At 35.3% G+C, this 14,879-nt stretch overlaps 1 protein-coding gene across 36 annotated transcripts in view; it reads left to right on the top strand.

The window, feature by feature from the left end:
* PTPRD (protein tyrosine phosphatase receptor type D) overlaps window positions 1–14,879 on the top strand; it is a 1,159,674-nt gene that overhangs the window by 1,046,301 nt on the left and 98,494 nt on the right. For 19 of the 36 annotated variants that reach the window (XM_064641445.1, XM_064641443.1, XM_064641441.1 and 16 more), the window contains 4 exons: window positions 3,792–4,379; window positions 4,812–4,909; window positions 5,803–6,056; window positions 10,466–10,556. In XM_064641445.1, coding sequence (XP_064497515.1) covers window positions 3,792–4,379; window positions 4,812–4,909; window positions 5,803–6,056; window positions 10,466–10,556 — 1,031 coding nt within the window. Of the gene's footprint in view, window positions 1–3,791; window positions 4,380–4,808; window positions 4,910–5,802; window positions 6,057–10,465; window positions 10,557–14,879 lie in introns of all 36 variants that reach the window. The other 17 variants (XM_064641432.1, XM_064641437.1, XM_064641436.1 and 14 more) reach the window with 3 other exon arrangements.

The raw sequence follows: 14,879 nt of genomic DNA, 5'->3' as shown, positions 1-14,879 counted from the left end.
CCTCTTGCTTGCATTTGAACTTGATTTAAGAAAAAGGCACTTAATCCATTATTCTTTTTTAGGTTTGGTTCCCAATTTAAATAAACACAATTATATAAATTATAATTTGATTAATTTCTAGACATAAACATAGGGTATGCAAACGTGCTTGCAAAATTTAATGCTTCACTGCATTTAATCCTTATTGACTATGCATGTTTCACTCTTCCAAGATCCCTGATGCTTCTACTTTAAAAAGACGGAACAAATCTCATATCCCATATAAACCTGAGTGACTGAAGAGCAGTAGAGAATCAGAGGCATGTCTATAAATGTAATACATATTACACTGTTCTGGTTGTTTGTTTAACCCTTTGGAAAAGTGATGTTTGTTCTTCATATGTAGGATAACAGCTAGATACCATTTTGCTGCTTTGTATATGCCAGATTGTATGGACATCTATTCACTGGGTGGTACAGCTTGCTGTGGTTGAGCTCTTTGTAAAGAAAATTCATATGCAGATTTTTGAAAAAGAAGACATTAGATATAGTTAGTACCAAGAGTTTCTTGCTCACTGTCTTTCTATGAGAATACTTCACACAAGTGAGGAAATGATGCATTAATACCAAGTGATTGTAGGTCCTTCTGTTCTCTTTGAGCTTGCATTTGATTTCTTTTTTTTCTGAAATGGGGCTATTCAAATACAACAATAAAGCACATACAAGGTCTGACTCTCTAGTCTAACTTTTAAAGTTTGAAGTCAGATGTATTAGAATGACTAAGATTATATCCATAGGAGATATGAAAAGAGAATAGATGTCTAAACATTTACTGGAGAAGCTTGTGATCTGTAGGCTATTCAGATAATAAGTAACTATTTAGCTGTGTCCAGTTAGTGATAGAAAAGCTTAATTTACATTTTTAGACAGGAAAAATTCACCATATATAAGTAAGCCTACAGTACAGTAGCTCAGTTATTAGTAAAGTCACTGAATGCTGTTACTATTTTCGCTTCAAAGTGTGTATTTTTTCTTATATTAAATTTCCTTTCCTTGTTATTGAAATCAGATGGAAGAAAAAATGTTACTAATGTTACTGAACATTTCTAAATCAAAGTACTTGAAAATTTTAAATTACTTGGGGCAAAAGTTAAAAAATATGTGATTAACAAAACCTTGGTAAAAATGAAGACTTCCTAGGCAGTGATGTCATACAATTTTTATGAAGTTTTTAGTCAGACCTTTAATTTCTGAGTCACAGTAGTTGAAGAATCTAAGTACAATAGTTTGTCCATTATTTGGCATTTGCTCTCATGCTGTACAGCAGTCTTGAAATCCAGATTTCAACTAAAAGGAGAAAGTTTATGTTGAGGCAGTGGTGTACTTTACAGCAGCTAACAGAAACAAATTACTTCAGGTAATTTGGCAAAGGCAGCTTGTATGAGCTGCTGCTAGCAATGGAATGCCATTGCAACGGTAATGTCTGTGGCAAAGGGGTATGTGTGGGATGTCTTGCTGTGTAGTATTGGAAGAGGATTTTACTAGGTCAGAGAATTATTTTTTTATGGACAATTTCTCTTCTTTTAGGCTCATGGAAAATTTAGGCTATTATCTGAAGCTTTTAGATTACACAAACATATATAGAACTGCACAGAATCCTGCTGTTCATCCTAAAAGACTGTAATATTCACAAGTGATCATACTAAAAGTAGATGTCAACTGAAAGCTGTCTAGAAATAAAAAGAAATTTATCCACTTTGCAACATCAGATAGGATTTATGGTAAAAAAAAAAAGTGACTATTATTATTTACCATTTTAGTCATGTGGTATTTTATTGGATAAGTAAGCTTTATTAGTTCCTCATTCTGATCAAGAGCGAGTACGAATTTCTTTATTTCTCTGTAGTTACCACAAAGGTTAAAAAGCAGTTCTAATTATGACACCTGCCACAAGAAAAAAAGGCAATTTATCACAAAAATAATTTAGTAATACCTTCAAGCAGTCTCTCTTTTAGAAGGCTGAAGGAGTTTTTATTCTTTTTGTGTGACCTCTTCTGTTCTTTCCTGTGCTACATTAGTGTCAATAATAGTTGTAATGCAGTGAAAAATATGGCCTGCAAAAGAACTTCACAGCCTTTTATTTGTTTCATAAAGGCTTGTAATTATCAATGAGGAAAATTCAGAACTAATCAGATAGATATTCTTTACACACCAGAAGGTGTGGGAAAAAATTCATAAGATTCCTGGGAATAAGGCTGCCAAATGAACTAGAGATTTAAAATTAAGGTTATTTGGAAAATTTATATAAAACCTATCTATAATTCTTATGAAATTAGAAGCAATGTCATGATTTATGACAGATGTAATGAGAAAGAAGCTTACTAAATGCAGAATTTTCTTCAAGGCATGCCATTCTTCCAGCCTTATTCCTAATTCATTACGGGGTGGTAGTCAGAACTTCTGACAATAACAGTCTGATTTGCTGGGTGCCTGAGAACTGAAGATGAGTAATAAAATCTATTGAAGTGTTTAAATACAGGAACCAGAGCTCACAGTGCAGCAGTTACATTCATGTGGGAAGTCTTCAAATGCGGATGAAGCTAATTAGTCTTCATTGAAGACTTATGTTATCAGTGTCCTACCACTCCCAAAGTTATTCTAGTCTCTTGACCTGTCAGGCATTGGTACACAATGAGTACCAAATTTCTAAATAGTTATGGGTGTGTTTCAAACAAGTCATTGTAATAGAAACAGACTATGTTGAAATAAAAATATTAATGAAAATATAAATGAATTGTATATAAATGGATATGAATAAATTAAAATTAATTACTCAATTAAATAGGAAGAGTAAATGAGAGCAATTGATATTGAGACTCCAAAAATGTACACTGTATAAGCTGTGTAATGAGATTTCTGTCTCTGTTAGGACTAACTCGATCCTCTAGACTGAATGTCCTTGACAGACTTGCAGTCTGAACTTCTCTGAAAGACAAATCAGCAGTGGGTCTCAATTAAGAATGTGAGTGTATTTGGTGTGCAGGTTAAGAAGAGCTGCCAATTTAGGCTTCTTCAGAAGAAATCCAGTTCATGTGCACCAAGACCATGCTGGAAAATAAAGCATACATGATAAGCCAGGACAGTCAAAAAATTAAATGTCAAACTGTGCTACCTCTTCAAGCTGAAACAGCCTATTCTGGAGGTGATTTTCGTATGGAAAGTAGGGTTCTATCATATGTAGTAATGATTCTTGAGAAGGTGGTTGTTCTGACTTCCCTTCTACCACATTTTAACTATCAATATTAAAAATTATGTTAGATATATATTAAAAATTATGTTAGATATATCTAGAAACCTCTAATTTCTTCATTATTATTATTACTACTATTATTATAATTCTTTATTTCCCTATTTATAGGAAATGCCTAAATGGATTAAATTAATGAAAACTTATGACAAGGGGTTTTTTTTCAAGAAAGGATTTGTAACTGAGACAGAACCACGCATAAGAAGTCTGCTTGAAGTTTTACTTCTTGATTTGTGTTCCTAGGTCCTGTGTCTCTGAATGTTCACTGTATTTAGAAATAATGGTAAGGAAAGAAGACAAAAAATCAGTAAACGTCTCCACTGTTGCAGTTCATTATACTGTATGACTTAATAGTGTGGGAGGCAGACATTATTTCTTCCATAAGACAGTGGAGCTAAGAGTGAGGAAAGAGAAAATGTATCCCTATTCCTGCTAAAACTAGCCTCAAGAATTGTACGTGAAATTTTGTTTCTATTTATCATCTTTAAATAACATTGTGCTACAGTTCCAGGCAAACCTCGGCTTGTGATTAGCCACACACAGATGAACACGGCTCTAATTCAGTGGCATCCTCCTGTGGAAACTTTTGGCCCGCTGCAGGGTTATCGCCTGAAGTTTGGTCGCAAAGACGTGGATACGTATACAACCATGGAGTTCTCGGAGAAGGAAGATCACTTCACGGCCACAGACATTCACAAAGGAGCTTCTTATGTCTTCAGGCTGTCAGCTAGAAATAAAGTGGGCTTTGGGGAGGAGATGGTTAAAGAGATTTCTGTTCCTGAAGAGGTACCCAGTGGATTTCCCCAAAATCTCCACTCGGAAAGCTCTACTTCTACATCAGTTCAATTAACTTGGCAGATGCCGCTCTTGGCAGAGAGAAATGGCATTATCACCAAATATACCATCTTGTACAGAGATATCAATGTTGCTTACCAACCAGTTGAACTCCCTGTTGTTCCTGCTGACACCACTATGACACTTTCTGGCTTAAAACCAGATACCACATATGATGTAAAAGTACGTGCCCACACAAGCAAAGGGCCTGGTCCATATAGTCCAAGTGTCCAGTTCAGGACACTACCCGTGGATCAAGGTAGGATTTGTCTGCTTATGGCGTTGACCTTTAAAGGAGTATCGGTCTTTGGATATCAATGGTTTTGAAGGTATAAATAAAACTGACCAGCCCATTCATAAAAATAGGTTCATCAAACACAAAAGGTAAAGTATGTAAATCTTAATATCTTTTGGATGCCTTAGAATTCAATTGTCCCTTGCCAAGAAAGTTCTGGCTAACATCTCCACAATTTTTTCAGGTAAGGAAAATGTGCGTATTGGGTTGTCACTAAATAAGAGTGAGAGTGAGTTTAAATATGATCTTTAACTATGAACAGACAGGTAGGAGAATTGAATCCTTGTTTGTTTTTGACCTAAATGGAAAGATAATAGTCCCAAGTAGCAGTGGAAATATGGCAAGATCTAAGCACCAAGATGTTGTTTATATACATTGTTTCTTTTTTTCCAGCAGTGTTTGCAAAAAATTTTCATGTTAAAGCAGTAATGAAGACTTCTGTTTTGCTGTCCTGGGAAATTCCAGAAAACTACAATTCAGCCTTGCCTTTCAAAGTAAGTTACTTTCCATTTGTACAAGAGAAAATAACAGAAACTAGAGGATGTCTTTCACCTGATTAAGTAGCTTACTAAACATGGAGATTTTTCTTGGTGTCAGTTTGACTCTGTTTAAGATTGCATACTAATCAGCAGTGCTACTGTTAAATTTAGTCATACGGCAACATGACTTTTCCACTATTGTGGCACTGTTTCCAAGTCAGGCTCATACTGGTTAATATGCATGATGAGAACACCTTGCTAATTTGTAGTTCATTGCTAAAATATTTTAAAGAAAACAGTGAAAGGAAATAATAATTTTCTTCCTATTTTTTTAATCTGTATTGACTGCAATTGAATACCATTTTGTTTTTTCCCTCCTCACATTTACAACACCACATTTTCACTTTACAACTCTTTTGTTCCACTAACTATAACATTAGCCAGATACAGGGACTTAGTGTAACATGCAGTCTACCTGGAATTTGATCTGTATCATTCTTAATGTCTGTGTCATCTCAGGCATTTGCAAGTGCAGAACAGTATTTTATGAACTAAATTGCAAAAACCTTTCTAAATAAGGACTGTGAGTGAAGAAGTCAAGGTATCTTTAACAAGAATGCCTTGCTATAAATTCTGGGTTCAAGCAGAGCTACTTATTTTGAAAAAGTGAAGTTGGATTTTAGGAGTGCTCACATTGCTCTAGATTAATGTAGTTCTTTTTTTTTTTCCCCAAAAGTGAGAAGTTTAATTGTCATAGTGAATTCGGTACTATTTTAGAACCTAAAATGCCCTTTTTTAACTTTCATTTTAAATTTATAGCTAGGTCCATTCCTGAATTCAGTGTGACAGCAGCATTTGCCTTGTCTTAATAATGAAAACCACCTTCAATTTAATGTGTATTAACTTAGATCCTTTATGATGATGGGAAAATGGAGGTTGATGGACGTGCTACTCAAAAGCTGATCACTAACTTGAAGCCAGAGACATCATACTCATTTGTGCTGACAAACAGAGGAAATAGTGCTGGGGGTCTTCAGCACAGAGTGACAGCAAAAACTGCACCAGATGTGCTTCGCACCAAGCCAGTCTTCATCGGAAAGACCAACTTAGATGGCATGATAACTGTGGAACTTCCAAAAGTACCCTCAAATGAGAATATAAAGTGAGTGAATGAATTAAGTACCATTGTTTTTATTTCCAGAAAAATGATTATTCTAACTCTTCATGGTAGACCAAGGCTTTATTCTTCATAATGCTACAGAGAGTACAGTACTCTGCAGTAGTATTTGAACTAATGCTGGGATAATATTTTGTGATAGTAAACTTGGAGGTGCTATTGACTCTCTCAAGGGACAAGAGGCCTTCCTGAGGGATATAGGTAGGTTGAGCACTGGGCAATCAACAATGGCATGAAATTGAGCAAGAGCAAATGCCACATTCTGTTGTAAAGGTTCTTGAGTGTATCCAGCAGAGGGAAACAAAGGTGGAAGGACTGGATACCATGTCATGTGAGGAGCTGCTAAGGACTGACTTAAGGCTTGTCTAGTTTGTAGAAAAGAAGACTGAGGGCTCACCTCCTTGCTTCCTGAGGAGGAAAAGTGGAGAGAGAGCTGCTAATCAATTATGGGATCCATTTATAGGACATGAGCCTCAGAGCTGCATGTCAGGGGAGGTTCAGATGGCATTAGGAAGCATTTCTTTCCTTGAGAGGGTTTTCAAACACTAGAAGAGGCTTCCTCCTGAGGTGATTAATGTCTCAGGCATGTCAGTATTTAAGAGGCATTTGGGCAATGCCCTTAATAATTTTTTTTAACTTTTGGTCAGCCCTGAAGTGGTCAGGTAGTAGGACTAGGCAATCATTGTAGGTCACTTCCAACTAGAAGTATTCTCTATGTTTGTCACATAGCCGGGTATGTAAGACCTGTATGGAGAATGTAGATTTTTCTCAGAGTACTTTTGTGTTTCATCACTGACTGCAAAATGAGGTATGCAGAAAACAACCTATATTGAGCAATATATCCTTTCAGAAAGAATGAATAACCCATGAATGAGTACCCTGTTGTAGATACTTGAAGTACTTAGACTCAGTCATTCCAGAATAACTCCATTATGCGGGGTTTAAAAACTTGTTGGTGCACTTATATTAATTCAGATTAATTAATTCTGAAGTTTTTTATCAAGAGAAAAATGCCAGGTCCTCTCCAATGGTCTCAGAAAGAAAACCGGAGATTTTGCTGAAAAACTGGGCAATTTCCTAGAGGTTGCTTAGATTTCGGGGGGGAACAGGTGCTGTGGAAATGTAAACAGCAGAAATAGGACTAAAGACCTGACAGCACATGGTCAGCAGGGGTTAGAAAGGTTAGACATAAAGATTTACCAGGAAAACATGAAGCGTGATACAATCAATAAGTGTTATTGCTCTGCTTATAGTGATTCTTGTTGGTCTGTAAGGTTCCCATGTGTAATGTAAAGGAAATGGGGAGGAAAATGAGCCAGTCATTAAATATTGTTGGAGATTCAACTTGTCCTCTCCCTGGTGGATTTTTACTGACGGCTTTGTAGAAAGCTGCCCTCCTTTTTCATTACTGACTGAGGGTTTTGAGGCAGGTAAGGTCAAGAAATAAATGACTTTGAGACATTAAAAGGATGAAAAACTGAAAAATGTAGTCATTATCATTAGATTGAGTAAGATGCGGTCAGTAACAAATGCAGCTAAGGAAGACTGAAGATGGAATGAGTCAAAAAAGATTTATGAGGCAAAACATTCACAGAGAGAAAAAAGTGCAGGATAGCTAGTCAAACAGTAGCCAAAGATAGCAGTGAAAAAAGAGACAATGCCTTTCTTTTTATGTACTGTAAAAAAATTAAAAAGGCAAAGTGACATCAGCAGAGGTCCATTATGGGGTTCAACTGTCGATTTTGCAAATAATGTATCTCCTCCTTCTATATCTATTTCCTAAGAAGATTTCATCAGGCTTGAAGTAATAAAACAAAACAAAAAAGATTCATTTGACCCTTGGATCAGGCATTACAAAGCAGCTACATACTGAACAGAAAAACCTGACGTGATGCTTGCTAGAATAAGTAAGATTATTCTGCTATAATCTTTGTATGGGAAGAACAGTTTTCTGTAGTAGTTAGGTTGACATTTTTAGACTTACTGTTCCTCTATTGGTGCATTATATGCTCAGGATTGTCTCTAGCTTAAGATGAAGTACTGAGAATTTTTCAATAATACTAATTACACAGAAGGTGAAAAAGGTAATGGTTTGCTCTAATGAACTACAGGTAAATACTAATTGGATTGAGGGTAATGTTATAAAAGGCTTTGTAATTAAAAAATGGTAGTAGTCATCAGTGTTTGATGGTGATAGATCATAGAAATTGGTGCAGAGCTCACCTTGTGATTAGTAAAATATCTCTTTTGCTGGCATAATCTCAAGTGAGAAACTTCTTAATTTTTTTCTTTTAGTATTTTGGGCTAATCCAAAGCAATTTTTTTGTGTAAAGAACAGTTCATGTTTCTCTGAATCTCTTCCATCTTTCCAGAGTCTTAGGTAAAAAAAGTTTTGTGGAAGACTTTGGCCTTCAAAATACTCAGTAGATCAGACAATATCCAAACCAACCCTTCATTTCTCACCTTCCTCTCTTCCCCTCTACCCCAAAAAGAACCTAAACCCAAAGAAACAAATAATGAAGGAAACCATAAAACATGTTTTTCAAGAGATGCTACATCTTCTGGAGTTAGCTAGAAATCAAAGAACTTTGTTGTCCTTCATAATTTGCATCACTGTATATTGGTGAAAACATTTTCATTTTTCTGCTTACTATTGATCTGCTTGTTCTTTCAGCATAAAATACTCTATGTGTGCTGAAAGTCTTAGTAGATGTTCAAAGTTATGAGTGGGAGACTTGGATGAAGGAATTGTGAAAGAGTGTGAAAGTAACATTTACATGCTGGAAGTTCCTTGATTGAAAAAAATAAAAAGATGAAGAAGATGAAAAAAAACAAGGATATGTGAGAGACTGTTATGCAGTTCATCCAGCAGATTTATCTTTGATGTTTGAAAGACACAAAGGGGCCAGTTCTCAATTGTTTTTTGTCTTGATTCTTAGGCATCTGTTAAAGAAAAGGTATGTAGGTTATGCTTACTGTATATATGGATAAATCAGTGTTCACTAGGATTTGTTATTCATGTAACCAAAGAGTTTTTAATATATTTACACAGAAAACTTTCTCAAATTACTTAACACAAGAATTAATGAATATATGCACTTACTATAGTAGCTGAAAATCCAAAGTTTTGTTACGTTTCTTTTATGGGAAGGAGCTTTAAGTAAGAAGAGCTGATTAAAATGGATCAATGGCTTGCACTGGTATGGAAAAAAGATAGTTTATATTGTTAGTTTAGACTGAGTCTTCAATCAATTGTAAGGCAGGTCCTTTTCTGTAGACTCTCTTTTGTTAATTACCTAGGATTTGCAAGTGCATTGCATGAGTAAAATAGTCAGTGCTGCAGAAAGTTGAATGGGCTATAAAAAAGAGGCAGAGTGAGAGGAGGTGGTCCATGAGACACTAAAGTTGTCTTCCATAATGGAGGGCCAGAAACACCTTAATAAGCTGTTGTTACTAGAAACAAAGAAAACTAGCTTCTTTCCCTCTTCTCTGGGATGGAGAGTGCTTGACTTTTTGACAAGTGTGTTTATCAAGAAGATGTACATTTTACTATCCTGGACGTCCTGATGTTGTGATTCTACTGCTTCTTCCCTCACACTAATGTGAAATTATGTATCTGCTTGACATATATCCAGGCTTTTTGAAGCAAACAAGGAAAGTACCAGATCGCTATTATACTAGAAAATATAATTTAGTAGTCTCCATGGGTGGGAAGGAGGAAGACGTTTTCAGGAAAATGTTTCTGTGGAAAACCGATATATTTAATTTGCAAATCCTGGCTATAAAGAGAGCATAAACCAAGCTCTCTTGCCTACGCCTGTGAACAGAATACTTAAGTAGGTAAAGCTGATGGCGACTGCTACTCAAAAGTAAAGAAAGTATGGGTGAAGTATATGTCATGTTTTCTTTCTTTTCTCTTCATTGTAATATTGACATCAACAAACATATTTTGTTAAGCTACCATGCTGATTATACATTAAAATTTGGGGAAGATGGTGTGGTAATTGAGATGTAAATATATGGTAATAGGTTTCAATTTAAGGGCTTGGGTTTTTTTTTTCCAGTGTGATGGTGGAAGGGTACAAATATCCCATGGCTCTTGTATCTCAGGAAGGCATTTTCAAACATTGTAATTAAAGTTTATTATAAATATTTATATATTTGCACAAGAAGTCAGGTAAATGGTGCCATTTGTTTGTCAAATGTTTTACAGTTGATGTGTTTTCAAGAGTGTGAATGTTTACAGCTGTTTGGAAGGCTGCAGTGACATATTAATGTGCAAAAGTTTATTCTCAACATACCACTCTTAAGTTACGCTGAACAGACACTTATTACACCAATTTATTTATTCCTTTTCTTTCAAATTTACTTTTGTCCAACTGTTTTATTTACAGAGGCTATTACATAGTTATTGTGCCTTTGAAGAGGTCTCGTGGAAAGTTTATTAAACCATGGGAGAGTCCAGATGAAATGGAACTAGATGAGGTACTGTATGTGGGGGATTTTTTTCTTTTTTTTTATTAAAGAAGCAGTATTAGTTGTATGTGATTAACTCATCAGTTTTAAAAGTTTTGGTTGTCGGGATAGTTTATATTTGAATTAACCTGCAGGGACTGAAACAAAAGTTTGAATTACAAAAATGAGAAGACAGTAAAGACATTAAGTTGCAGTAAAGCACACAAAGTGTCTAATATTTGTTGACATTAATATTTTACTCTTTTCCTGTTGTAAAGAGTGATGCAAAAGAGTAAGAGGTGAAATGAGTTGTCAGCAAAAGCTTTATCGCCAGTGATACAAACCCTAATAAAGGTCTGGTTCATTAGTGGGGTGTTCACTAAGCCTGTAACAAATGCTAAATTGCAATTTGTGCTGCAATTTAACATTTGACCTTCTGGTGGTATTTTTCCTGATTCTCAGATACCATAATACTTCTGGTTAGAAGTAGCCTCCATTCTACCAACAGTCTTGTGCTCAGAAATAAATAGATGAATGAAGTAGGAAAGAGCAACGTTGTGTCATCATTTGGCACTATAAATGACACTAACCCAAAGGACACAAGTACTTTCATTTTAGATATAAGCCTAGTAATACTGGATATCAATTCAATATATTATTGATATAGTACTAATTCCAGGAAGTATTGTGTCAGCAGTCAGCTCTGTGTTCTGTTTTACTCAAAGACAGTATAGGTCATGTGAACTTGTCTTTCTTCTTTCAATGTGTAAATTTGGAATAATACTAATATTTACGATTGTAAAACTCTTTTAAGGGCCCCATAAGAAAGCCTTGTATAAAAGACAGGCAGTGGTGTTATTATTGCTATAGTTGTATCTGGCCAGGATTTTCAGATACTATGGCAACTTGTACGTGTAATATCTCTGCAATTCAAAGACCACAGTCAAGTTTTTTACTCTTGATTTAGCTATCTTTTGACTGGATCCCATCCGTTTTTCCATTTTCTTTTGGTAGATTCCAAATTTTTATGTAGCAGAGATGCTTCACCATATGCTTCCCCGTAACACAATTACTGGGAAGTGGTAATCACCTGTGAGCAACCACAAAGGTTTTTTTCTCTCTTGACATTGATAAAATGCATATAAATTTCAAAGTTTGCACCAACCTGTAGGGAAAATAAAGATTTTCACCAAACTAGCATTGCTGTAGAAAGCTTTAAAAATATAAACCAAGTTCTTTCAGTCTTTATCACAGCAACAGGCAAATCCTTAATCAGAAGATTAAAGATGACTGTTCAGAGGAAGACATGATGACTAACTGATCAAACCCTGTGTTTTTTCTTGACCAGGATCATTTATGCCATCATCTCACTTCATTCAATTGCAGCAATGGCTTGCTTTGATCTATTAACTTCTTCCCTTTAAAAGAACTTGGGTAGTAAATGTTATCAGCTCATGATGATGGTCATAGGTGACATCAAATACAGTTAAACAGTAAAATTCTGACAGCAAGATCATACAGTAATGGAAACTGATTTAATACTACCACCCACTTTTAACATCCAAAGACCGTACTCACATCCAGCAGCATTAACAGATTAAAGGATAAGTGCCAGATGACATTGAACTTTTTGGCAATTAAATTCTACAGTTCCTGCTGATTCCCATAACAAAGGGTCATTTTAATCATCCTGCAAGTTGTGGTGCATTAGTCTGTATAACAGATTGATAAAGAGCATTTATTAATTCAGAAATATTTGGGTCAGGATGGGTTGTTTCCCACTTCTACTGATGTAATTGAGACCACGTCATAGAATTAATGGTGAAAGAAATAGGATATGCATTGACTGGAAAATGAAAATTATTTCTGATAAAGAACTAAACCCCTTGATATATCTTTTACAATTGCCACCGATATATATAGCAAGAACCGAGTAGGGAAAAATATTAAAAGCAGGCAGCAACTGTATATCATGCTAACTCATCCAGTTTCTATTATTTAAAAGACTGTTTTTCTTCCAGCTTTAGAAAATACATACACAGTTTTATTAAGCGTACTGTTACTGACAAGCATATGAACACAGTGCCACAATAAATACCTTTGGGAAAAAAAACAAAAACAAAAAAGCAAAACAGAAACCAAACTGAACCAAACCAAAAACCCGTCACAAACCCCTCACAAACCTCCTGCCCCCCAAAACCCACAAACAAACAAACAAAAAACACAAAAAAACCCCACACTACTCTCTGAGCAAATGGTTCTTGATGGTCAAGTGAAGATACTTGTGCATATTTATATTTTTAATACAATCTCAGGTATATGGCTGTGTATCAGAAATGATTGGGCAATAGATTTTCCAGAGGTCGGTGTTCCAAATGCTTTGCTTAGATTGTCAGAAGAAAAGTATTTGCTAGAAACACAACACTGGAATGTTACCTCCAGTACAGAACTGGCCAGCCCAAAAGATTCTCCAGCCTTATTGTAGTTACCTAATCTCCTTGGTTCCTTGAACTTCAGTTCTGAAAGTCACTAAGAAAGATGCAGAATTTTAGAGCAGATAATGGGCAAGATGTTATGTATCTGGAAATAATAGTTATTAAAACTACTGTCCCTTTTTACTCAAAATTTCATTTTCTTCTAAATATCATGAAATCTAGTGACTTTAAATAGACTGTCATACAAAGAAACGAAGTAGAAAAAATATGATTTTCAGTAAGTATTACCTAGGAGGTTTACTTCAGATTTGTAAGCAGTAAAACCTAAATAAAAGTATGTGTGTTAAATTTTAAATGAATTCAGTAATTTTATTGAAATCTATGTGTGAAGTACAACAGGAGATATATGGGCAAGTAACGATATTTGGCAACAACCCCATTTATATATAAAACATGAATGAGGCCAGAGGTTCACCTGAGGTCTATTCAGTCATGTGTAGTTAATGTTACTGACAAGATTTTTATCTACAGATAAACACACCTAAGTTTAGCTGGCCTTTGGTGATGAATAACCACCTTTGAGAAAGTTTAACAAATTTTGTTTGACTCAGGGTAATTAACTTTTAGCATTCATAGCCAAAGCTCATTTTCTGATCACTGTAATACAGTACTTCAGCATTGATTTTTCTTCAAATTATATGCATTTTATGTTACTATTTCAAAGAGAAATAATCAAGATCAAACATTTTTCTTCCCCTCTCAATCTCAATCTAATTTTGATTGCAGTACTACTGCCGTATTTTGATATTTTATTATGAGTTGCTTAAAATTTGAATTGTAAATATGGTGTAATCTGGAAACATATGATAAAGAATTTATTTGAGTTAGCCACACAAGTAAGTTTAAATTCCAGTGGAAACAGTAACCATAAATGAAAATATCAGTCATCTTTGGGGGTGGCACAAGCCATGTACTAGTATTGCCATATTTGTGGCTCCTGATTTCCAGATAGCATACACTCTTATTACTTGAATATTAACTTAATGTTTCAGCGGACTTCAGGGTATCCAGTGCTCAGCCCTCTGCATAGCTGTTATTACCCTTATAAAACATGGCTTCCTATAGAGACAAACTTTCCAGAGTGCTTCCCTCAGCAGTTCTTGCAAGGGCTGATCTAACCTGAAACAAACTTTGATTAGTCTCTGCCTCATGTTCTGCATTTAGCAACTCTACCTGGGGCATAGGAAGCTACCAACAGATGTGAGAGTCACCTTCAATAAAGTAACTAAATAGAAATCTTTTCAATATTACAGTTCTCTACTGCCCTCATTTTTATATGACACAAATTGACTCTAGCTGCTCATTAAACTGTTTAGGAAGAATGAAAGAGAAATATGGACTGCTGATTGTGATAGTGTCCTTGAGTGGTGAATAATGACTTCTCAAATTATGGCCAGTTCTTTTTTTGCTCAGGGGATCCATTGCAGTGTACCAACTTTTGTGTCATAGGATTGAAAATTGATAGAGTTAAATGAATGTAAAATCTCTACAACAGGGAACGGACTCAGCCTTAGAGCTGGAAAGCAGTTAACTGTATACTAGTATACAGTATACTGTATACCATCTTTGAAGGTGTAACTTCCAAGTGCCCTCAGTGTTAGTTAAGGAAGTTTGGATCCAAGTGGTAAAGGTTGCTTCCATGTCTATCTGTAGTCTGTGTTTGAAATATTGAGGTCAGTGACAAGGGGTGTTAAAGTAATCAGTATTAAAAGTGTCTTTCTCAGTAACAGAGTGAATATTAGGTTGTTTTACATGCATTGGAATTGTTAATTGTGTAATTGCAAAGTACAAGATCCCATGTGGGGAAGTCAAAAAGATGTGCTAGTTAAGCTATGGCCTAACACTGAAGGAGAGGCTG

The sequence above is a fragment of the Pseudopipra pipra genome, chromosome Z (genome assembly GCF_036250125.1).
Source record: "Pseudopipra pipra isolate bDixPip1 chromosome Z, bDixPip1.hap1, whole genome shotgun sequence".
Taxonomy (NCBI): Eukaryota; Metazoa; Chordata; class Aves; order Passeriformes; family Pipridae; genus Pseudopipra; species Pseudopipra pipra.
The sequence above is the reverse complement of the archived record's forward strand: the minus strand, read 5'-3'. Positions and strand labels throughout refer to the sequence as shown.